The 21,693-nt window shown below is 40.2% G+C and overlaps 11 protein-coding genes across 11 annotated transcripts; 5 read left to right on the top strand and 6 right to left on the bottom strand.

Annotated features, from left to right (window-relative positions):
- Positions 1-34: 34 nt before the first annotated feature.
- KIP1 (Kip1p) lies at positions 35-3,661 on the bottom strand (the record flags this gene model as incomplete). The annotated part of the gene is made up of 1 exon (XM_037290647.1): positions 35-3,661. The coding sequence occupies one exon, from the start codon at positions 3,659-3,661 to the stop codon at positions 35-37; it is 3,627 nt and encodes a 1,208-aa protein (XP_037146542.1).
- A 1,225-nt stretch (positions 3,662-4,886) lies between these two features.
- PRX1 (thioredoxin peroxidase PRX1) lies at positions 4,887-5,630 on the top strand (the record flags this gene model as incomplete). Its single annotated transcript, XM_037290648.1, has 1 exon — positions 4,887-5,630. One exon carries the CDS (start codon positions 4,887-4,889, stop codon positions 5,628-5,630), a length of 744 nt encoding a protein of 247 aa, XP_037146543.1.
- A 453-nt stretch (positions 5,631-6,083) lies between these two features.
- SEF1 (Sef1p) lies at positions 6,084-9,695 on the top strand (the record flags this gene model as incomplete). Its single annotated transcript, XM_037290649.1, has 1 exon — positions 6,084-9,695. One exon carries the CDS (start codon positions 6,084-6,086, stop codon positions 9,693-9,695), a length of 3,612 nt encoding a protein of 1,203 aa, XP_037146544.1.
- A 175-nt stretch (positions 9,696-9,870) lies between these two features.
- HG535_0H01470 (uncharacterized protein) lies at positions 9,871-10,587 on the bottom strand (the record flags this gene model as incomplete). Its single annotated transcript, XM_037290650.1, has 1 exon — positions 9,871-10,587. One exon carries the CDS (start codon positions 10,585-10,587, stop codon positions 9,871-9,873), a length of 717 nt encoding a protein of 238 aa, XP_037146545.1.
- Positions 10,588-12,529: 1,942 nt separating this feature from the next.
- On the top strand, positions 12,530-14,812 carry HG535_0H01480 (uncharacterized protein; the record flags this gene model as incomplete). Its single annotated transcript, XM_037290651.1, has 1 exon — positions 12,530-14,812. One exon carries the CDS (start codon positions 12,530-12,532, stop codon positions 14,810-14,812), a length of 2,283 nt encoding a protein of 760 aa, XP_037146546.1.
- A 185-nt stretch (positions 14,813-14,997) lies between these two features.
- HG535_0H01490 (ribose-phosphate diphosphokinase) lies at positions 14,998-15,975 on the bottom strand (the record flags this gene model as incomplete). The annotated part of the gene is made up of 1 exon (XM_037290652.1): positions 14,998-15,975. One exon carries the CDS (start codon positions 15,973-15,975, stop codon positions 14,998-15,000), a length of 978 nt encoding a protein of 325 aa, XP_037146547.1.
- A 536-nt stretch (positions 15,976-16,511) lies between these two features.
- UBC6 (E2 ubiquitin-conjugating protein UBC6) lies at positions 16,512-17,273 on the top strand (the record flags this gene model as incomplete). Its single annotated transcript, XM_037290653.1, has 1 exon — positions 16,512-17,273. One exon carries the CDS (start codon positions 16,512-16,514, stop codon positions 17,271-17,273), a length of 762 nt encoding a protein of 253 aa, XP_037146548.1.
- A 91-nt stretch (positions 17,274-17,364) lies between these two features.
- On the bottom strand, positions 17,365-18,651 carry HG535_0H01510 (uncharacterized protein; the record flags this gene model as incomplete). Its single annotated transcript, XM_037290654.1, has 1 exon — positions 17,365-18,651. The coding sequence occupies one exon, from the start codon at positions 18,649-18,651 to the stop codon at positions 17,365-17,367; it is 1,287 nt and encodes a 428-aa protein (XP_037146549.1).
- A 451-nt stretch (positions 18,652-19,102) lies between these two features.
- Positions 19,103-19,351, bottom strand: KTI11 (Kti11p; the record flags this gene model as incomplete). Its single annotated transcript, XM_037290655.1, has 1 exon — positions 19,103-19,351. One exon carries the CDS (start codon positions 19,349-19,351, stop codon positions 19,103-19,105), a length of 249 nt encoding a protein of 82 aa, XP_037146550.1.
- Positions 19,352-19,390: 39 nt separating this feature from the next.
- HG535_0H01530 (uncharacterized protein) lies at positions 19,391-19,999 on the bottom strand (the record flags this gene model as incomplete). Its single annotated transcript, XM_037290656.1, has 1 exon — positions 19,391-19,999. The coding sequence occupies one exon, from the start codon at positions 19,997-19,999 to the stop codon at positions 19,391-19,393; it is 609 nt and encodes a 202-aa protein (XP_037146551.1).
- A 447-nt stretch (positions 20,000-20,446) lies between these two features.
- RPS8A (40S ribosomal protein eS8) lies at positions 20,447-21,052 on the top strand (the record flags this gene model as incomplete). Its single annotated transcript, XM_037290657.1, has 1 exon — positions 20,447-21,052. The coding sequence occupies one exon, from the start codon at positions 20,447-20,449 to the stop codon at positions 21,050-21,052; it is 606 nt and encodes a 201-aa protein (XP_037146552.1).
- Between the last annotated feature and the right edge of the window lie 641 nt (positions 21,053-21,693).

Raw genomic sequence — 21,693 nt, forward strand, 5'->3', positions numbered from 1 at the left:
TCATCAAAGGCCTTTTTTTGAGTACGATTTTGCGTCATTCAAGTTGTTTAACATGTAACTTTTTTATCTGAGGCCCTCCAATGCATGGATTACTATCAAGTGCTGATATACCTTCCGAGGTAAATCCTCTTTTGAGATCGTTTGAAGTTGTACTTGCCAACTGCGTTTTTTTTACTTCAATTGGAACCGTATTTGATCTCTTCGCATTTGAATTTATGCTCCTAGGAGCTAGAACTCGAGGTAGGGGCTGGTCTGGGATCGGAAGAGGTGTACTTGGGCAAAACATTAACCTACCACTAGCGGGGGAATGAGGCATTACATTCTGGTAGTCAGCTTTATCCTCATAAATTCTATAATCTCTTGGGCTTTCGAGCTTTGGCAAATCAGGTGCAATATCTTTCTCTACATCAACTGACAATTCATTTGGTTGAGGTATTCCACCTAGGTCCTCGGTATTTTGTAACGTGCCCGTCATTTCCCTTGTTTCCTTCGAATAATCTTTTATAGTGCTATTGTGTTTGTTCAAAACTTCGTTGAGGTTCGCATTATACTGCTTTGATACATGTTCGAATATAGATGTTACCGCTCGTGTTACAGATTGTAAACGATCTTTGTTATTACTGGTTTCCCTTTTCATTCCAACTTTAGTCTTCTCTACAATACCTGTCACTTCAGACTCTAGGTCACGGCACTTTGAGGTAATGATTGACTCTAAACCATCCGTTAGCTTTAACAATCTCTGAGACGAATCTTCGTTGAATTCCGAGGAAATTTTCTTCTCAAGGTTTCGAAACGATTCGGAAATGAAATCGTAGGGGAAAAGTTGGTCTAAAGAATCTGTTTCTTCTCGAGATATTTTATGGAGGTTCCCAATAACGTGATCGAGTTGTCCTTTCAACGTGCTGAGTGAAACTGATCCATGGTGACTCATCTGCTTAATATTGTCTTGCTGATGTTCTAAAAGCTCGTGCTGATATTTCTGGATTTTATTAGTAGCACTATAGAGCAGTTCCTCATCCGATGACATCTGCTGCCTTTCTGTTTGTTCAATAGACTCTATTATTGTTCTAAACATGTTTGAGCGTTCGGTTTTAAGTCGGTCTTGGAAATACTGGTAAAACTGCTGATTGAAAGCTTCTGATTTCTGGATAATCACTTTATTATCAGATATTTCTTGCTCCAACTGGTCTAATTTTTTTCTCTGTTCGAGTATGATATTTAAAAATATATCCAAATCGCCTAAACCAACTTGAAGAACGTTTGTGAGGCTCGATTTGGAACCCTGCTGTATCTTTTTCAGTAACTCGACGAATGAGCTTTTTATTAGTCTATGATATTCATTGATTGTTTCGTAGCAGGCAAGGATTTTTTCCCTATGACAGGCATATATAACGTCTGTTTCTTTATTCCACGGAGTCTTTTTAAAACTCTCAATTGCATTTGATAAAGAAGTATGCATCTCTTGAATTTGCGTGATGAATTTGCTAAAACCAATGGAGTTAAGTTCATTATTGATAGTTTTAGATCCATCGCATAATGCATTTTTTATGTCCTTTAGAATCAGGGTGGAGGCTTTTTTAAATGTCAATGTATGTGACTCTAGGTTGGTATTGAGAATATTCAGTTCTGCGGCTTTGAGATTAACAAATTGAAGTGTTTCACTTATGCTTTTACTGACGTCAATGGACGCTTCATGAATATTTTTACGCTCTAACTGTAATGCATGTATTAGTCTCAAGTTACGCTGGTGAATTTCGCCTACCTTTTCTGCATAATGCTTACAACTGGCCTGATAGAGATTAAAAGTGTGCAAAATTTCCCTTTTTTGTTCTTGTAAAGTGCTTTGTACCAGCTCAGATTCTATCAGTCTTTTTTCAGTCTTTTTATTCAAATCTGTTTGCTCCACATATTTCTCTTTGAACTTTTTGATTTGTTCTTCCATGTTTTGAATTCTAACCTTTTGCTCTTCGACCAAAATTCCATTACTTTCATATAAATCGTATTGATCTTCAGTAATATACATACCTTCCTTTTGCCTGGATGCCTTAAGTTCGTGCCTTAGTCTATCTATTTCGTGTATGTATTCAACGATACACGAATTCTTAGACATCGATTGATTTATTTGTGGAGTATTTTTGATTGATCTCGCTCGAGTGGCATACTCTAAAGTGCTCACAGTTTCATCCATACATATTTTAGCAGGTGAAATGGTAGCTATTATGCAAGTCTTGGTCTTTCCTCCCAGAGAATCTTGCAACAATCTTGTTAATTTGGATTCTCTGTACGGTATGTGCTGTGAATGATCTACCAGAGCATTTATAACACGACCCAGAGTCAGAAGAGATTTATTTATTAGGCCTGCCTCTTGCGCTCTTTTATTTTCCGCTCCAGACCTGTTGATATTCTCACTTCCGGCCAGATCGACAAGATTCAATTTTCCGATCTTGATGTATTGTTCACCAGATATCGGATCTGTCTTTGAAACATTTGTTGTTATTGTGAACACAGTATGAGATCTTGAAGACAAATCATTACATTTCGTTGCGGCAACCTTCCTTTTCAAAGAACCAGTCGTCAAAAGTTGTAAGCCTTCGTTTGCTGACTTGATATATATTTCTTCCATTCCTTTTACCATAATTGAGGATGACGAATTGGCAAAACTACTGCCATTCCCATTTGCAGCATTGCTGTGATTATTACCGTTAGAGCTATTTTGTTTGCTGTACTGGGTTCCCATATTATTATCGAATATACGAATTTTTTCCTCAACTTCATCACCATCTGCCAAGAGATCTTTCAACTTTTCATTGTAAAGCTCTAGAAAAGATACCTTCACTGAATATTCTCTACTCTCCTCTGAGAGTTGTTTGAAAAGATCCACAAGAACCCTCGGTATAATGCCAGCATGCTCTCCCAACAATATTTTATCCTTCGATTCCAAGTCCCCCAAAATGACTATATCGCCAGACATGGTGTACGTTTTTCCTGTGCCGGTTTGCCCGTACGCAAATACAGTACAATTGTATCCTTGAAGCATTTCATGAATATAGCTACGTGCGACTGAGTTAAACAATGTCTCCTGATCACTCTCTGCCCCAAAAACCTGATCGAACATATAAGTCTTCTTATACTGAGAGAGCGTATTGGGCCCATTGGACAATACAACTTCTTTACCCTTAGCGCCCATTGTTGATATTACAACGCAGCTCTTCTCATCTATCTCTCGCTGATTTCTGGATCTGCAACGAACATAAACTCGCATGTTTGACCCCATTACTGGTAATTGGCCTTGATGTTTTTGATCTTGATGCCCGTCTATTCCCAGTTGTTGCTGTGAGTCTGTGGGAGGTTGCGTTGCTGAACGCGGTAACGAAGGCCTTGAATGCAGTCTTCTGCGCAGCGGCTCATAAGTAGACCTTCGCACCACGGGCTGGTTATAATTTGACATACAGAATATCTCCGTGATTTGAAGTCGTCCTGTTGAGTATTTTTTTATTAATCTGAACGATAAAGCATCTTTCTCTTGTATGTTATTCTTTTGTTTACGCGCGACAGCCGCCAATAATATAAAGTACGGGTAACTGAGCTGTAAGATATGAATATAACGGCAACACGCAAGAGTTGAGCTAAAGTATCGAACGCAAGGATCAATCAGAGGCATTCACTACATCTATGTTTAATGGTCAAGCTTTTTGAAAAGCTTTAATAGAATCTGCAAGTAAGATTACTGAGATTAACCTTTTGATGAACAAGTTTCTTGATCGAGATAAGCGCCGACGTATTGAAATCTTCAAGTATGACGTAATTGCCTCTTCTAAGAGCTAAATCCAATGCCAATAAAATGAATAGGATGCCAAAGCAAATGTTGCTTATTAGTGTGAATGCAACGGCCAATTTTGGTTCGTTCGTGATATCCTCTGCTACTACGCATGGCAGCGGTACCTGTCCCTTAGATGACTGTGAAGAAAAAGTTCATCCACAGACCACAGACAAATACCCATTATTAACCCGGGATTCAGGTGACCCTATTCACTAATGCCTTTCAGAACAATTCGATCTCACGTGTTTGGATAAAGTGTAATGCTACCCCTTCTCCCACTTGGACAACATCCACGCTCCCACAGAAGCATTTTGACTTGTTGTTTTGGAATTCCCAGTCCCTGCAGTTTTCCTCAATAGCGCAACAATCTCATAGGGAGATAAATAATAGGCTGGACTTCCCAGTGTCTAGTTTACGAGATGTATCCATATGGCGGGCTGCGGTGAGCAGTCGATACAATGGTATAGGTTGAAAGTCACGGTAACATGAAAGCCTACATTGTACCTGAACCTGTCTCATAGCAGCATTTTACGGACGGCTGCATTGCCTGTCCGTCAACAGCGTCTCGGACCCGCACTGCACACTATGTTATGCAGCCTTGAACAAACACCGAAATTCTACAGGAGGCAGACTCATATGATGGCAGGTATATTTTGCGAAGTTCCTGAGGCCCGATCCCTTACTCAAGTGCGTCATTGTATAAGCCTGACGCTACCATGGGATAGTAAAAAGGTGGCTCAGTGGTATTTCTTCCGGCACAACAGTCCCAGGAAGCAAAGAGAGCCCAAAATATATATTGATGCCAATTAGCATCACCACTGGCAACTAACATTCACGCGGTATTGGTATGAGGTCTATCCCTCATTACGGTGCATATTGTACTGACCTTTTTTTGAATCCACAGCTTTTGCTGCGCGACCCCTAAGCCGTTTCTTTCCTATTAAGACAAAAAGCTTCATTTATAAGCAGCATAAGAACACTGAAGACAGTTCTGCAAGTATTCTTTTATTCTTCAGGTCACTTCAGTCAAGAAAATATTGAATATTGAATTTCACCCAATCAAGCTATGTTAAGTCGTTGTCTTTTACAAACTAGAAGCTTTGCTGCACAAGGTCCATTAAGGACTTCTGTTCGCTTTTTGACAACTTTCAAACAAGAGGATCAACCAAGGTTGAGAATCAATTCAAAGGTACCAAACTTCACTGCAGAAACAACAGAAGGTAAATTGAACTTTTACGACTACTTAGGTAACTCTTGGGGTGTTCTTTTCAGTCATCCTGCTGATTTCACGCCGGTTTGTACCACCGAGCTGGGTTCTTTTGCTTCCTTGAAGCCAGAATTCGATAAACGTGGTGTTAAGTTAATCGGTCTCTCTGCTGAGGGTGTTGAGTCGCATAAGAAATGGCTGTCAGACATCGAAGAAGTTAGCAAGCTGAAGAAATTCAATTTCCCGATCATCGCAGATGAGTCCAAAGAGGTCGCCTTCTTGTATGATATGGTTGACGAAGAGGGCTTTAAGAAGTTAGCTACTGGTCCCGTTGCTACCATAAGATCTGTCTTCATCATTGATCCTTCCAAGAAACTTAGAATCTCCTTTACGTATCCACCTTCAGTCGGCAGAAACACGCACGAAGTACTCAGAGTCATTGATGCTCTGCAATTAACGGATGCGAAGGGTGTTGTTACTCCAATTAACTGGCAGAAGGGCGACGACGTTATCATTCCTCCTACAGTTTCTGATGCCGATGCCTCCAAGAAATTTGGAGAGTTTACAAAAGTAAAGCCATATCTTCGTTTCACCAAGGTCTAATCGAACCCTGATTACTTCTATGTGCCACTTACTATAACTTGTGAGGTATCAATTGTACAAACTGCGCCAATCTGATTGAAGCACTGTTATTAGGATATTGTTCGTCATTAATAACGATTTGGGGGACTTTTTATTTTGATTGAGAAAGGTATCAACCTTGAAAAAAAGTAACTCAAATTGAATGATACTATTATAAAAACTCTTTTTATTAGTATTACTATTATAATTATTAATAGCACGTATTATTTATTCGTTTAACCCCCCCCCCCCCCCCCCCTTGTGAATTTTCAAGTTCTATACTCATCTCACTTGTCAGCTTCAGACCCTGTACTTCTGGATTTATTGATTTTTCTACCATAAGGACTTCCAAGTGAACTTTGGCATTTAGCATTGGGTAATATTGGGAACTGCTATATTGCATGCAGTCTTTCGGGATATTAACCTAGTGGATATATGGTGCAATTAATCAATATGGATCAATCACAAATCTCTGCACCAAAAAATGAGAAGGTAGTTCCCCAAGATAATGGCATCGCGAATGACACACATAATGGAAATAAAGAGCAGCTTAAACATATTGCTCAGAATTCCAACCACACGAAACGACCTAATGAGTCTGCCGATATTTCAGTCTCTCCTGGCCCAAACAAAAAACAGCATGTAATAAAATATGAGGATGGCCAGGCGCCATCTTCTAACACATCCACACCAAGTGATTCAGACGGCAGAGCTCATCGTAGCAGCCATCCGCTCAGCTCTACGGGTCACCGACCTGTAACTTCATGTACACATTGTAGACAACATAAGATTAAATGTAACGCCAGTGATAATTTTCCCAACCCATGCTCGCGGTGCGAGAGAATGGGCCTTCATTGCGAGATAGATCCACAGTTTAGACCAAAAAAAGGTTCACAACTGCAAAATTTGAGGAGGGATGTAGACGAGTTGAAATTAAAGATAGAATATTTGACCAGAAATGAAAGTCTGATAGCTCGAGCTTTTCAACAAGGTGAAGTTGGACAAGAACTTGTCAATGCCATAAAATCAATAGATATGGGTAAACTTAACGAAATGAAGACCTTCGAAGAATTAGAGCCCCAAAAACTTCAACAAAGAGTATTGCGTAAAAGTTACACTTCGCAAGAGCAGTCTACAGAAAATAAGCCAGCAAAGATTTCGGTGCAAACGTACTTAGCTAGTGAGCCTCACCTGCTTCAAGACATTCAAAAATCTAACGTGACAACACCTCAAGATATAAATAGTGACAAGAGCGATTCATCAAATAAATATTCTTTACCAGCACTGCTGAATGATTCAGCTCCTACAAACAATCACAAAGAAAGTTTACCACCTGTATTACAAATGGCACTACATCGTAATACCTCAGTGACAAATTCACCAAAAGATACACCTGGTTCAAGTCATGATAGCCCATCAAATTCATCCATTACAAGCGCACATATTACCCGTAATCGAATGGATGATCCAACTCACCGTAATGATTCCTACGAAAAAAAACCACAAAAAAAGTCACCTATCGTGATGACCACAAATGCGATTCCCCTTCTCCCATCCCCCTATGCAAGCATTGACGAATTTGTACTGGGGGATGTTAGAATATCTATTGATAAAGCCAGCAGGTTGCATCATATCTTTGTGACTAAATATCTTCCCTATTTTCCTATACTATCTTCAGAATCTGCAACAGAATTGTACTCACAATCTCAGCTTTTATTTTGGACTGTAATGTTAACTTCATGTCTTTCTGATCCGGAACCATCCATGTATATCAAGCTTTCGTCACTTATAAAACAGCTGGCTATCGAAACATGCTGGATACGCACACCAAGATCAACACATATCTCACAAGCACTTTTGATCTTATGTAATTGGCCATTACCTAACCAAAAAGTACTGGATGATTGCTCGTATAGATTTGTTGGTTTGGCTAAATCACTTTCATATCAGTTAGGTTTACACAGAGGTGAATTCATTTCTGAATTTACGAGAACTCAAACTTCAATGCCAAATGCAGAAAAATGGAGAACAAGAACATGGTTGGGTATTTTTTTTTCAGAACTCTGTTGGGCAAGTATCTTAGGCTTGCCACCCACTGCGCAAACTGACCATTTAATTGAAAACGCACGTATGAGTTTGGATGAAGAGGAAGAAACAACTTTTAATGATGAAAAAAGGGAAAACTTAGACAAAGAAGGCACACCAGGTAGTAATAACAAGGAGCATACTTTCAATGCTGAAGTCAAGAGCAAGTCCACTAAAAGTAAAGACAACGACAAATTGAGTGGGAGTCCCAGCCCACAAAAAGAATATCGTTTACCTCCAAGATTTCGTCGTTTGATCTGTCTGGCCAGCTTCCAAGCTAAGCTTTGCAAAGTTATGGGTTCTAGCGTCGCAAGTCCCGATGGTCTTATGGAGCCAAGAGACCGTGCCAGTTCGTTAGCGATTCTCGAAAGAGAACTTGATTTCTCCAATAGAAAGCTTCATTTTGAGAAGGACGCTGCTGTTCACATTTATTACCTTTACGTTAAATTAATGATCTGTTGTTTTGCATTCCTGCCAGATACGCCTACAGAGGATCAAAGTCAATACGTTACTGAGGCTTACCTTTGTGCAACAAAAATTGTTTCTTTACTAACGAGTTTATTGGAAACTCAGCAGTTGATTGAGCTACCGATTTACGTCAGACATAGTGCTACTTTTGCCGCATTAATACTTTTTAAATTGCAGTTAACGCCACTGTTATTGAACAAGTACTTGGACTCTGCACGTCAATCTATTGTAACAATTCACAGACTTTATAGAAATCAACTTAGTGCTTGGGCTACGGCGGTGGAAAATGACATATCGAGAACCGCTAGCGTACTGGAGAAGTTGAACTTTGTCCTTATCACCCACCCCACTGTTTTCGTGGAGGAAGAAGGAATAATATGTCGAATGAGATCACATCTTACAGATTCTTTATTTTACGATTTAGTGTGGTGTATCCATGAAGCAAGGAGAAGGGAAATGGATCCTAAATATAATCAAGAGGCATTGGAAAAAGCGGAAGCTAAACGAAAGCAGAGGGGAAGATATTATCCATCGGGTTCTTTGGACAGAAAGCTTCTTCCATTACCTTTTTACAATCAGATATCAAAAGAAGATTTTGAGACCATTGTACAAACGACGCCAGGAGGAACTGCGGTTACTACACTGGTTCCCACAAAAAGCGCTCTCAGTCACGCAAAGAAATTAGCAGAAACAAACCAAGGACCTGATGGAGCCATCATTGAAATAAACGGTATACCGTTGTCTATGTTGGACGAAACAGGTAGTGTTAGCTTGCCAAGTGTAGAAAATCTGGAGGTGATGCGAAAAAGCGGCGGCAAGCCTCCAGATCAAGTTACATCTCACAAGAGTAGAACGCCTTCCGAATCTTCAAAGCGGTATGGCAGTGCTACTATAAATTTTGCGGAAGCTGCCAAGCAACGTCCAACCTCTGCACTTTCAAACAGAAGTAAATCACATGCTAATGGAGTCACGAATAACTATTCACTTGATAAACATGCAGAATCTCTAGCTGCACAGCCACTATTTATAGGTGATACAAGCATGCAGAGATCAAACAGTACCCCTGCTGCGACGCCGATCCAACTAAGCTCATATGCGCAGGGCAGAAGAAAAACTGGCTCACGAGATCACCCTAATTCTCTGTTCATGATGAACAACTCATTGTCATCTAATCTTTCGTTAAACAAGTCTTTTCCATTGCCCTTAGAAGCAGGTAGTTCCAAAGAGCAGCCCGCAGGTACGGCGCGTGTGCGAAGTCCTATGGTTAGGGAATCAGTTTCGAATAGTTATTCCAATTTAAATCTTTTTTTGAGTAATAATGGTCTGCAGCCCATGACCGCCGCGGAAGGTCAAAATGATTCCACCAAAGCCTTCAATCAATCATCAGACTTGAATAGTTTCTTCCAGCAACAGAGCACAGGATGGATAGAGGGCAGCTCCATAAATGACGACTTTTTGGGGTGGTTTGATATGAATATGGAACCTGAATTCTAGTCTTCCGTCAGCCATCAGCATAGTTCATCGGCAGCCCAGAATATTTATTTAGAAGGGAAGAGTTTTTACTGAGGGTTATCGAGATGCCTCCTACAATGAACAGAGAAATTAGAGCAGCATTCATATTTCGGAATACGATGCTTTAAGGCATATATAAAAGAGAGCTATGTAAATTCTATAGTTCTCTTGGGTAATTTTCTTTAAGTAATCTGCACATTACCTTTGCCTTTTCAGGTTCTGCCTCTGTTTCATAGCCTTTCAAGACACCGTTGGCATTAACTGGATTTGCACTTTGATGCACTTTAAATTTTGCTTGGATATCAGTAACCTCAATTTCCAGGCCAACAATTCTATTCATGGAACTCTCTAAGAATCTGTGATTCGTCTCCTCAACGCTCCATTTCTTTCCGAATTCCGGAGACCTCTTGTTCTCTTCCTGATCTGTCAGATCATTCAACATACTCAAGAGCCATTTTTTATCTTCTATAATGTCTGCCTTTCCATAGACATGGACGCACGCAAAATCCCAAGTGGGTACAAATTTATGCGTCTCCTTCTTTAGCGGGTACCAACTTGGTGTTACATAAGAATTCATGCTTTGAAATACTACCATGCAATTCGAGTTTTCTTTGAGCATGGCAATGTGACTGTTGCCGTCAGCCAGGTGAGCAACGAGTTTATGCTTCCCATCAGTACTTTCCTTAAGATAAAAAGGGATATGTGTCGCACACATTTCACTGTCAACTCTTGGCACTTCCTGGCTTCCATTAAGAAAGTTCGACAAAGCACTCTTTGGTGGTGAGTAACTGAACAAAATGCCTAGCGGATACTGTTTTATAATTTCAGCTTGTTTCTCAAACTCCTTAACCTCCATTATTTGTGGGATGTACATTTTGATTGTCTATGATGAAGTTTCGTGAGTTACTGTTGCTAATATGAATGAAAATACCAATTTCCATTAGTTATTTCAATCGATAGGGACAGCTCATACTACAGCATTTTGCCTCGATATAAGTATCCCAACTTCTCTCAAGCCATGTCATCGTTATCACTGATCCGCGGTGCCAGCGCGTCTTCCGATAAGAAGCAGCGGCAGGCAATTTAAATCATACGGACTCGATAGAGCAACCCCTAGTGTTCATAAGATTCAATCGAGCTATATTTTGTTGTGATCATTGAATTTCATCAATGGGTTCAGTTCGTTTGTGTTTTGTAAGAAAAGCAGAGCATTGCCGAATCTGCTATCTGACGTTATGAGATGTATCTTCAAATCAGTCGCCAAGTCAAGCTCCCATATATGAGCTCTCTTCGATTAAATGTCTTTTATGGCTTTGGAATCATTGGGTCGAAGCAATACCGGATGTGATGAACGGGCTCAGATTTCACCGCTGATTACCAAATAAAATGAGCAGAATTACCATACGAGGACAGAAAGCCTGGTCAACTGTGCCGTAGATCTGCGGCAGAGGTACAGGTCCTAGATTTTATGCTGCTTTTCCAATTCTTAGGCGCAGTGATATCTCCGATATGAATCTGACTTTAAGATGAGCTTGTACTCGGCTTGAGATCGGGTGCTGTATGGAATGAATAGGTCATTACCAGCCCATTTTCTGCTACTTCTGCGACCCAGGAACTTGACATGTAGCCTAAAACTACACCTGCAAATTCAAACTGAATGTCAAGCTGCAGTGAGCCTAAATCTCTTATAATGAGTTCCTCCCTTGATATGTAGCTAGACTGGTAGAAACCCCTAAATAATCTGACTTGTCACAGCTGCACAATATGTGGACTTGTCTTACGGTTATTTTGACAGAATGGCTGTCAAGAACGACCTTCTCTGGTAGCAGAATGCGTACTTGGCGGCTATTTTGCCGCGAAACATCGACTTTACTTTGAACAACTGCCACGAAGGAGGCAGACGGAAAAAGGCACATCATATCACCATGTTCATTTAGGTACCAAAAGTGACGAGGAAGACACGAAGGTGCACAATCGCAACCAGTCATTTCATTTTGAGCAAAACGAGAAGACGAGAAGACGCTGAACTAGATTCTTTGTGATTCTGTTGTTGATAAGCTCTGCTGGTTATCCGTACCCATAATAACCATGCTTGAAGCAGATGACAAACAGCAATCGTGCTAATTGGCAAGTTTGGTGGCAGAAATTAAGGACAACTTCCTCAACATGTCGTCTACGTTAGTATTGAAAATCGAAGACAGTACATGCCTCTGTGAGAGCATTTGCAATTTTTGCCAATACGAAGGCACGATTGTAACCGCAAATGGATGGACATGACGTGGAAAAGACATTGTAATCTTTTGGAGATTGAGATCTCTGACTATAAGACATCGGCTTCGAGCATGTTTGCATTGGGAAATCTCTGAAAATACGAGATCCCCGAGCAGGCACTATAGATCAAGCAGTTGGTCATCTTGTATGGTAGCAGATACCTTTGTCCGACAAGAGGAACCTTCATAGAATGATTCGCCCCAATGCACTCATAATTTCATGAGATAGGTTTATCACTGATTTACATTTCAGCTGGCTCAAAATACAGTTCGTACGTAAAACTTGATGAACTTCGGTTCTGTGCGCGCTTTCTACTGGGCGATAATAATTTCTCCAGATATTGTGAAATCGCTAAGGAAACAGAAATGTGAATACCGTTGAATGAAAACTATACGACGCTGTTACATCATCATTTTTTTGTTACTAATTGACACTTGAACTGGTTCAAAGTTTGTACATTAGACGCCTTTTGCAACAAAAGCACTGATAGTAGCGCGATAGAACGACACAGAAGAGCAATCAGATAGGAGGTCTATTCTATCAAAATGTTGAAACGATGGCTATCCGTCAACAAGTCTAGCAAAAAGAGGATACAGGGCAAACAACCTGGGGTGGAAAGTCACTCGCAATCGAACGGCAATGGAGACGGCCTTCCGTCGAATATTGAGATTTCGTCGAAACCGCTTCCAAATATAAAGAGTGGCGAGAAGAGAAAGGCGTCTTCTTCATCCTCGAATCGTCAATTATCCTCTACCCCGAGTGAGATACATTCTGTCAATGAGACGTTTCAAAGTGGGAACAGTGCATCTCTGGACGGACTCTCAGATTTGGATATACCCGAGCTTTTAACAGCTAAAGTCTCGGAAGGTTTGCCATTTGGCGAAGGTTCGAACAAGGTTTTTGGTTACGAAAATTTCGGAAATACATGCTATTGCAATTCCGTTTTGCAGTGCCTATATAATATACCAGAATTTAGGACGTTCATATTACAATATCCAGATAGAAATCCAGAAGCTAAGAGAAAACGGAAATATGAAATGCCTGGAAGCAAGCCAAGATACTTCACGGAATCAAGCTTTGAGTCTAATACTTCTGTTAACAACTCCAACGATCATCATCAAAAAAATAAAAGCCACATTCCTGCTGGCAGCACCAGCTATTGTAACCAAAATAATTGTGGTAATAGCTGCAGTGGCTCTACAGTTAATTCTTCCAATAACCATAGTGGCGATCAGACTCAGAACAGCAATTCAGAGAGACCGGTACATTCAGTCAGACGAAATTCCTCGTTTATGCTTGGAAAACATGGGAAGGGTGGTAATCATGCTATCAACAATGATGATACTAACCAGCCTCATCAAAATGGATTCCATAGCAGCCATGTTAAACATCAACACACTCAGGAACATTCGGATAGCCATTCTCATGATTCCGGTAGAGATACACCACCTGTGCATGCAACAATTATGGCATCAGATGCGATTAGCGAAAAGCTTCACGCAAGCTCACAGAAGGTTATTGTCGGAAGACCATTTAGTACTCTACTGAGTACGACGGCGGAGATTGAGGGAGCGAATAAGCATGTGGCGACTATAGAGGATACAGAAGGGGGGGAATCAAATGTATCCATTATTAAACATCATGGGAACCCTCAGATTTTCTCAAGTGAACAGAGGAAAAAATATGCACTGCTAAGGGGCCCTGTACTAAACATTGATCACTTGCTAAACGAATCCGGTGAATCTAATCTTCTTTACAGTCTCAAAGATATATTTGAAAGCATAACTGAGAATACCTGTTTAACCGGAGTCGTTTCCCCAATACATTTTGTTGAAGTTTTAAAAAGAGAAAATATTCTTTTCAATACAACAATGCACCAAGATGCTCACGAATTTTTGAATTTCTTATTAAATCAGTTAAGTGACTACATTCAAAACGATATAAACAAATCTCCAAAACCTGATGAAAATGAGAACTTTATAAATATTCTTTTCCAAGGCACGCTAATCAACAGTATAAAATGTCTCACATGTGATAACACTACATCAAGAATAGAACCTTTCCTAGATTTCCCTGTTGAGGTAAAGGACGACGAAGAAACAGATATTCAAGCAGTTCTACAAGGATATCGACAGCGTGAGATGTTGTCTGGATCAAATAAATTCTACTGTGATGAATGTTGTGGTTTGCAAGAAGCGGAACGAGTTGTCGGTTTAAAACAGCTTCCGCGCATTCTAGCCCTGCACTTGAAGAGATTCAAGTACTCGGAGAAACAAAATTGCAACATAAAACTTTTCAATAGGGTACGTTATCCTTTGATTTTGAATGTTCGCTCAATTTTCTCAAATATTTCTAAGACATACGAATTGACAGGCATTGTTGTTCACATGGGTGGTGGGCCACAACATGGGCATTACGTGTCTCTTTGTAAGAATGAAAATTTCGGCTGGTTGCTCTTTGATGATGAAACGGTGGAATCAGTAAGTGACGATACTGTACTAAAATTTGTCGGTTGCTCACATACATTAACAACAGCTTACGTTTTGTTCTACAAAGAAATAGCTGCTTCGAAGGAAAGCATCTCGAGTAGTCGCTTACTGAAGCAGAAAGAAATTGAGGAGAACCTCGATAAACTCATCAAGTATGACGATTTAATCACAGAAATTTCGCAGAAAGCGAAAACTCCAGTAATCGTAGAGGCTGACACAACTGAAGAAGTCTCTGAAATGCCCATGCCTCGCTTTGATTTCGAACGGAATACATCCACGTCTTCATCGACCGGCAAGGCAAGACCAAAATCAAGGCTATTTAACTTTATGAAAAATTGAAAATAAAAGATACGTATATAACGAACCAGTATACTATCAAGTCTATTTCCCTCCTACTCCAGTCTTTTTTTTTTTCAATTTGTAAGTAGAATTTAAGATTCAGTTCTCAATAACAACCTGATTGTAGAAAAAAAAAACAAGTGTAAGTCCAACAAATATCAATTATAATACATCTAAAAGTTTATTTATGATGGAGCATGAGTGAACAAATAGGACACAGATTCACCATTATGCAATCTTCTTATAGCCTCCGCCAGCGTGGGGCTTATATCAATCTGATCCAATATATCCAAATCAAGATCCACTGGGACGGTATTGGTACAAACAATTCTTGACAATTTGCTATTCTGCAATCTTTCTCTGGCAGCGCCAGAGAAAATACCATGCGACACAATGGCAATGACTTCTTTTGCACCATGGTCTAGTAATGTATTGGTAGCTTTGACCAATGTCCCACATGTATCTGCCATATCATCTATTAATAAACAAGATTTCCCTGTGACATCACCAACAAGGACCATTCTAGAGACCTCATTTGCCTTTTGTCTTTCCTTGTGAATCAAGGCGAAGTTCAAATCTAACTTATCGGCTAGAGAAGCAACTCTTTTGGCGCCACCTGCGTCCGGTGATACAAGGATTGCATTTGCCAAATCAGTTTTTGTCTCGATATAATTCAGAACACTTGGCTCCGCATAAAGATTGTCGACCGGTATGTGAAAAAATCCTTGTATTTGAGAAGCATGTAGATCCATTGTAATAACATGGTCACAACCTGCTGTCTCTAGCAAATTAGCTATTAATTTTGCTGTAATCGGCGCTCTTGATTTATCCTTTTTGTCCTGTCTCGCATATGGGAAGTTGGGTATAACAGCAGTGATTCTCCTTACCGATGCTGTTCTACAAGCGTGCACCATGATTAGAAGTTCCATCAAAAAATCGTTTATCTCCTGTTCGCCTGTCCCCGTCTGAATGATATAGACATCTTCATCACGAATACTTTCACCAATGGTTACAGAAGTTTCCTTGTTCGAATACTGATAAACGCCAACCTTAGATAGCGGTATTCCCAATCTCTTCGAGATTATCGCAGCCAGTTCAGGATGTGAGTTCCCTGCTAAAATCTTGATACTATTAGATGACATATCCTCTGCTTCTATGGCCATTTAAAGATTTTTGAGTGGAAAACTGCTCAATTACTCGCAAGAGGTCTAACCGCCAAGCTAACCTTTCAACTATCGACATTTGTCTGGACTAGTTATGGCAGATTTGTTATCTTTATTCATGCAAATACTGTCAATATTGTCAATATTGAAAAATTTTCAAGTCACGTGATTTTTCTACGATTAAACATCCAGATAAATGGTTCAAGACAGTTTATTTTCGTACTTTTAAAGCACTTGTGTCTTTGCCCGAGAGTCCTGAAAACTATTCCTTCTTTTATTTACGGGATAGAAAGCTGTTGTGTGTATATTTACGGCCTTTACTCATTCTTTTATCAAATTCAACATAACCTTTGATCATTTTTCCCGTCGGAGTAAAGGTACCAGAAGGTAGAACAAAGAAACAAATATATCAAACGAAACGATAAGATCCGTGTAAGACAAGGAGTTGCGTCAAGACGGAGTTTTACGTTAAATAGCTCCTCGGATCACTAACTGGTGGCAGTTATTTGATTGTTTCTTGATATATTTTGAGCAAAATGGCTACGAAACAGGCACACAAGAGGTTAACCAAGGAATACAAGTTAATGGTGGATAATCCGCCACCATATATTATTGCCCGTCCTAATGAGAGTAACATCTTGGAATGGCACTACATCATTACGGGACCTCCAGACTCCCCTTACGTCGATGGACAGTATCACGGAACTTTAACCTTCCCATCAGATTATCCATACAAACCGCCTGCTATTCGAATGATTACACCCAATGGACGGTTTAGAGAGAATACGAGATTGTGCCTCTCGATGAGTGATTACCATCCCAATACATGGAATCCTAGCTGGTCTGTTTCTACTATTTTGAATGGTTTGTTGAGTTTTATGACTAGCGATGAAGCAACAACGGGTTCTATAGCCACCACAGATCAACAGAAGAAAGTCTTGGCCAAAAGGGCAATAGAGTACAATACATATCAGAATGTCAGATTTAAGCTGGTTTTTCCAGATATAATAGAGGAAAACATGAAAGAGATAGAGGATAGAAAGGCCAATGGCGGAGATCAAGATACCAACTCTAAGGATGAAGATTTTAAACAGGATGCTATTGCTAGAGCTGCTAAGGAAAAAGCTATTGCATTGGAGGACATCCTGGATCCTGAAGATAGGATACGTGCTGAGCAAGCATTGGAGGAGATTCATTTAAAGGGTAAGAAAGATGATAAAGAGTCACAAAATTCTTCCTCTTTGATTTACGTTGGTGTTGCACTCTTGCTTTTCTTTTTGGGACTTTCCATGAAATAGTAATGAGCGAAGCAATAAACGGAAATTAAAGACAATTATGAATTATAAAATAGAGAAACATATACGTAAATAGATGGACAAATAAGCGATTTCAAAACCTTTCAACCTTCATTATCAGTTTGCCTTGCGCACGCTGAGTTGCCATGTAGGAAAATGCTTCCCTATGCTGTTTCCAATCATATACTTTATCAATAACACACTTGACTACACCGTTTTCCAATAATTCACCACATCTGGAAATCCAGTCGTTCTTCGATGCCATTTTAGCATTGGGGTCAAAATAAAAATGTGTATAACTGTATGACCATAGCAGGGAGCCAAACATTTTTCTAGCATTCGCGCTTGGATTATCCCATGAGTCGAAAACATCTATTTTATAGTCTTCAACATAATCACCTACCGTGGTAACATAAGCGCCCCCACCATGAAGTAAAGTAGTTGAATGAGCTAGTATGTCATAACCACCAATAAAATCAAGTACAACATCATACTTACCCTGTGTGTAATCTGTCACAATTTCGTTACCTGTTTCTTCCTCGTAGTCAACAGCTTTACCATCTTTAATCATTTTACGCAATGGTTTACTTGCTTTACCACGACAGTTTAAGTAATTGACGAATATTAAATCATCCGCAATTGCTGTAAATTGTTTTTTTAAAACAGTTGAGCCCGTACTTGTGGTAACTACTGTAATCTTTTTAATTAGGTTGTAGTAGTTTTTCAGTAATTGAATGGCGAACATTCCAACGGAACTTGTGCCACCGTTTATTAAAACGTTGGAATCCTGCTTCAATTTACCATTTTTGTGTAGCTTATCAAGAATATTTACCGCCGTTCCCAAACAGAACAGAGATCCACTTGCCTCTTCAAAAGATATATTCTTTGGTTTGAGAAGTATTGGATCCTCGCTCGGATTAACCAGTATTGAGCTTTGTAAAGCACCGACTCCTAAATGGGGATGGTAATAAATACCAAAAACTTCATCACCCACCTGCCATTGCGATTTCAATTTTTCTCCTACAACGCTGACCACCCCGCTGTATTCTCTCCCTAAACCGATCTCACCGTATAAGCTCTTTGTGTAGCCATTTCTTATCTTCATATCGATCGGGTTAAGTCCAACGTCATGCACTTCCACGACCAAGCTATTCTTGGCGATGGGGGTTTTTATCTTTCTTTCGTAGGAGAACTCCATGGGGCCTTCTTTGGAGTAGAAAATTAGTGCCTTGATTGGAACATATTTTACATGTCTCAATGGTCTCGCAACCCGTCTTAAAGTGACTTCCTCTATGGGTATTTCCTTTGGTGCCGGACTCATGTGATCCACAGTCATTGCCTCCAATTTGGGATCCTTATTTGATATAATCTTATCAGCCATTGTGACAAAAAACCAAGAACCCTCACTAATTTTATTTGGTAACCTCAAGAACAGCAAGCACTAACTGGTGATAGGAAAATCTTCGCACACGGCCAGCTCTTGCTCTTTATATTTATGATCCATTTTCTGAACAGTTATTTTCTTTTCAATCTCGATTGAATAGGCTCGGATGTCGGATATAAATTTTGATGTGAAATTTGACATACTGCAAAAAAAAAAGACAGCCAGAAGTAAAACTAGTCTAAGCGCATTTTCCGTCCCAATGTAGAGGCTAGATACGTTTTGTTACACATCTATTTAGTAGCGTACACTACACTAGCTGACGGTATGTCTGCCACCTCTGTCTTTGTGTCTCCCGCCGTCGGCTATCGCTGCCTTCGCACCCCCTGTCCTCACCTCCCCCGTCGGACAGGAACGTGCCTTAACTCATTCAAGCGTTAGTCGTGTGCCATCATGCAGCGACTGCAATAGGTTCCGGCGGCTGACTGCCCGCTTCCTCGTAGTACTCTTGCAAGTCTTCTTTTTCAAAAATAACTTCAATCATCAGTGAGCAACTGGGACACACTGCGATATTCTCTCCGTCAAACATGTCGTCTATATAAATTTGAAACTTGTCACCGCACGGGCATGGGTACGAAAACGTTTGAGTTGACGTATCAAACATCATATCCTCAATCTCCACTTGGTCATATGTTGACATTTTGAGTTGGAGCCCTACAGCACAGACACCAGCACTCCGCTAGAGATACCAGACGCGATGACGCAAAATCCAAATCCGAATCCAACTTCCACTTCGAATCCCACTGGATCCGGGAGAGACGCTATTACGTTGAGAATGGAGAATCACCGATGAGCAATATATACAATTATTTTTCATGAAAAATTGTGTCATTTCTTTTATTCTGCCACTGGCAGAAAAGAAAAAATAAAGTGAAGAAAAAATATAATCAGTGTCCGGATCCACCGCGGTCTGTCCGGCCAATATATATATTGGACTGTACTTTTTGCATCCGTACATCTTTTTTATTTCATCCGTGCATTTTCTTGTGTTGAAAGTATTTTTTGCGTCACTTCGGCAAAAACAGGACTGCTGCTGCCAATAGGCAAGCTGCAGAGGAGAGGCTCGCATCTGCTGCTGGGACGGGATCGTGATGGTACCTGTCTCGCTTTGTAAACTGGAGCAGCGGGGGCGCCCAGGCTGAGGGATCCAGGCAGGGACTGATGAATTAGCGTGTAAGGCCCGCTCGCCAGGCTCAATCCGGCGCCGGGATTCTCGTGGGAGATACATCCAGCTCCCAAGGGGGAAACCTGCTTCCTGTGAACGAGGCGACTCCCTGTGCGCGGGCATTGAGCGGTGGGAGCTTGCTGACTGGGGCTGGAAAGTTTTCCATTGCAGTCAGTCACTCAGTGGTTCAAGAATAAAATATAGATGATAAATTGTACTATAACTTTACAACGTGTTACTTGGGTTTGATATTGGAGTGTAACCAAGACACACAAGGATAAATCGTATGTGAATTATTGGGCGTATTCACGTTAGCAATAGTAGAGAAGTGCAGAGATGAAAGCGACATGAAAGAGATGGAATGAAGGAAATGGAGTAGCTCGAGAAGAGATGCAATTTAGTGCACATAAGGAAGTTCAGAATGCAGCAAAGTATACGTGGTTAGCGAAAAGTGGTGGAGAGCTTCATGGGCATTGTTTCTGGAGTCGTGGAGTTGACAGAAATTCTTCTACTTTTTTTGGACAATACATTTTGAATCAGACTTACTAACATCATCATAACAGATACATAATGGGTATTTCTCGTGATTCTCGTCACAAAAGATCCGCTACCGGTGCTAAGCGTGCTCAATTCAGAAAGAAGAGAAAGTTCGAATTGGGTCGTCAACCAGCCAACACCAAGATTGGTACCAAGAGAATTCACTCCGTTAGAACTAGAGGTGGTAACCAAAAATTCAGAGCTTTGAGAATCGAAACCGGTAACTTCTCATGGGCTTCTGAAGGTATTGCCAAGAAAACTAGAATTGTTGGTGTTGTTTACCATCCATCTAACAATGAATTGGTTAGAACCAACACTTTGACCAAGGCTGCTATCGTTCAAATCGATGCTACCCCATTCAGACAGTGGTTTGAAGGTCACTACGGTCAAACTCTAGGTAAGAAGAGAAACACCAAGGGTGATGATGAAATAGTTGCTCCATCAAAGAGCACTGAAAAGAAGTGGGCTGCTAGATCCGCTTCTGCTAAGATCGAGCAAGGTGTTGACTCTCAATTCGGTGCTGGTAGATTGTACGCTGCCATCTCCTCTAGACCAGGTCAATCTGGTAGATGTGACGGTTACATCTTGGAAGGTGAAGAATTAGCTTTCTACCTAAGAAGATTGACAGCTAAGAAATAAGCTTTGAGAAATTAAACTATCTAATTTTTTTCTCATGCATGTATAACAAAGTTTATAATAAATTTTCTAACCTTATTATCATAGAAGACTGCGCTTTTGTAACCAGTACTTGCAGAGGTCCGGCTCCATTCAGTGTTTGAGATGCTGTTTTAAGCCAATAAATCACAAAAAGCACATTTTTATTTTTAGTGTAAGAGTTAAATCAGAAAAAAAAGGCAATATCAAAAGTTATCTGCAAAACAATTCAATTGTTCAGTACAGGTCTGTGTAAAATTTGATTTTTCATCATTTAAACAAAACTTTCAAGAAAGCAAGTACGTACTTGTTTCGATCTTCTACTGAACATCATTAAACCAGTACTCTGACAGATACTCGATTTGAGTTCTACGTAATTCAGCACTTGGTGAGTGAGAAGTAATTCAGCACTTGGTGAGTGAGAAGTAATTCAGCACTTGGTGAGTGAGAAGTAATTCAGCACTTGGTGAGTGAGAAGTAATTCAGCACTTGGTGAGTGAGAAGTAATTCAGCACTTGGTGAGTGAGAAGTAATTCAGCACTTGGTGAGTGAGAAGTAATTCAGCACTTGGTGAGTGAGAAGTAATTCAGCACTTGGTGAGTGGGAAGTAATGACTTATCATTATA

Source organism: Zygotorulaspora mrakii, chromosome 8, assembly GCF_013402915.1.
Source record: "Zygotorulaspora mrakii chromosome 8, complete sequence".
NCBI lineage: Eukaryota > Fungi > Ascomycota > Saccharomycetes > Saccharomycetales > Saccharomycetaceae > Zygotorulaspora > Zygotorulaspora mrakii.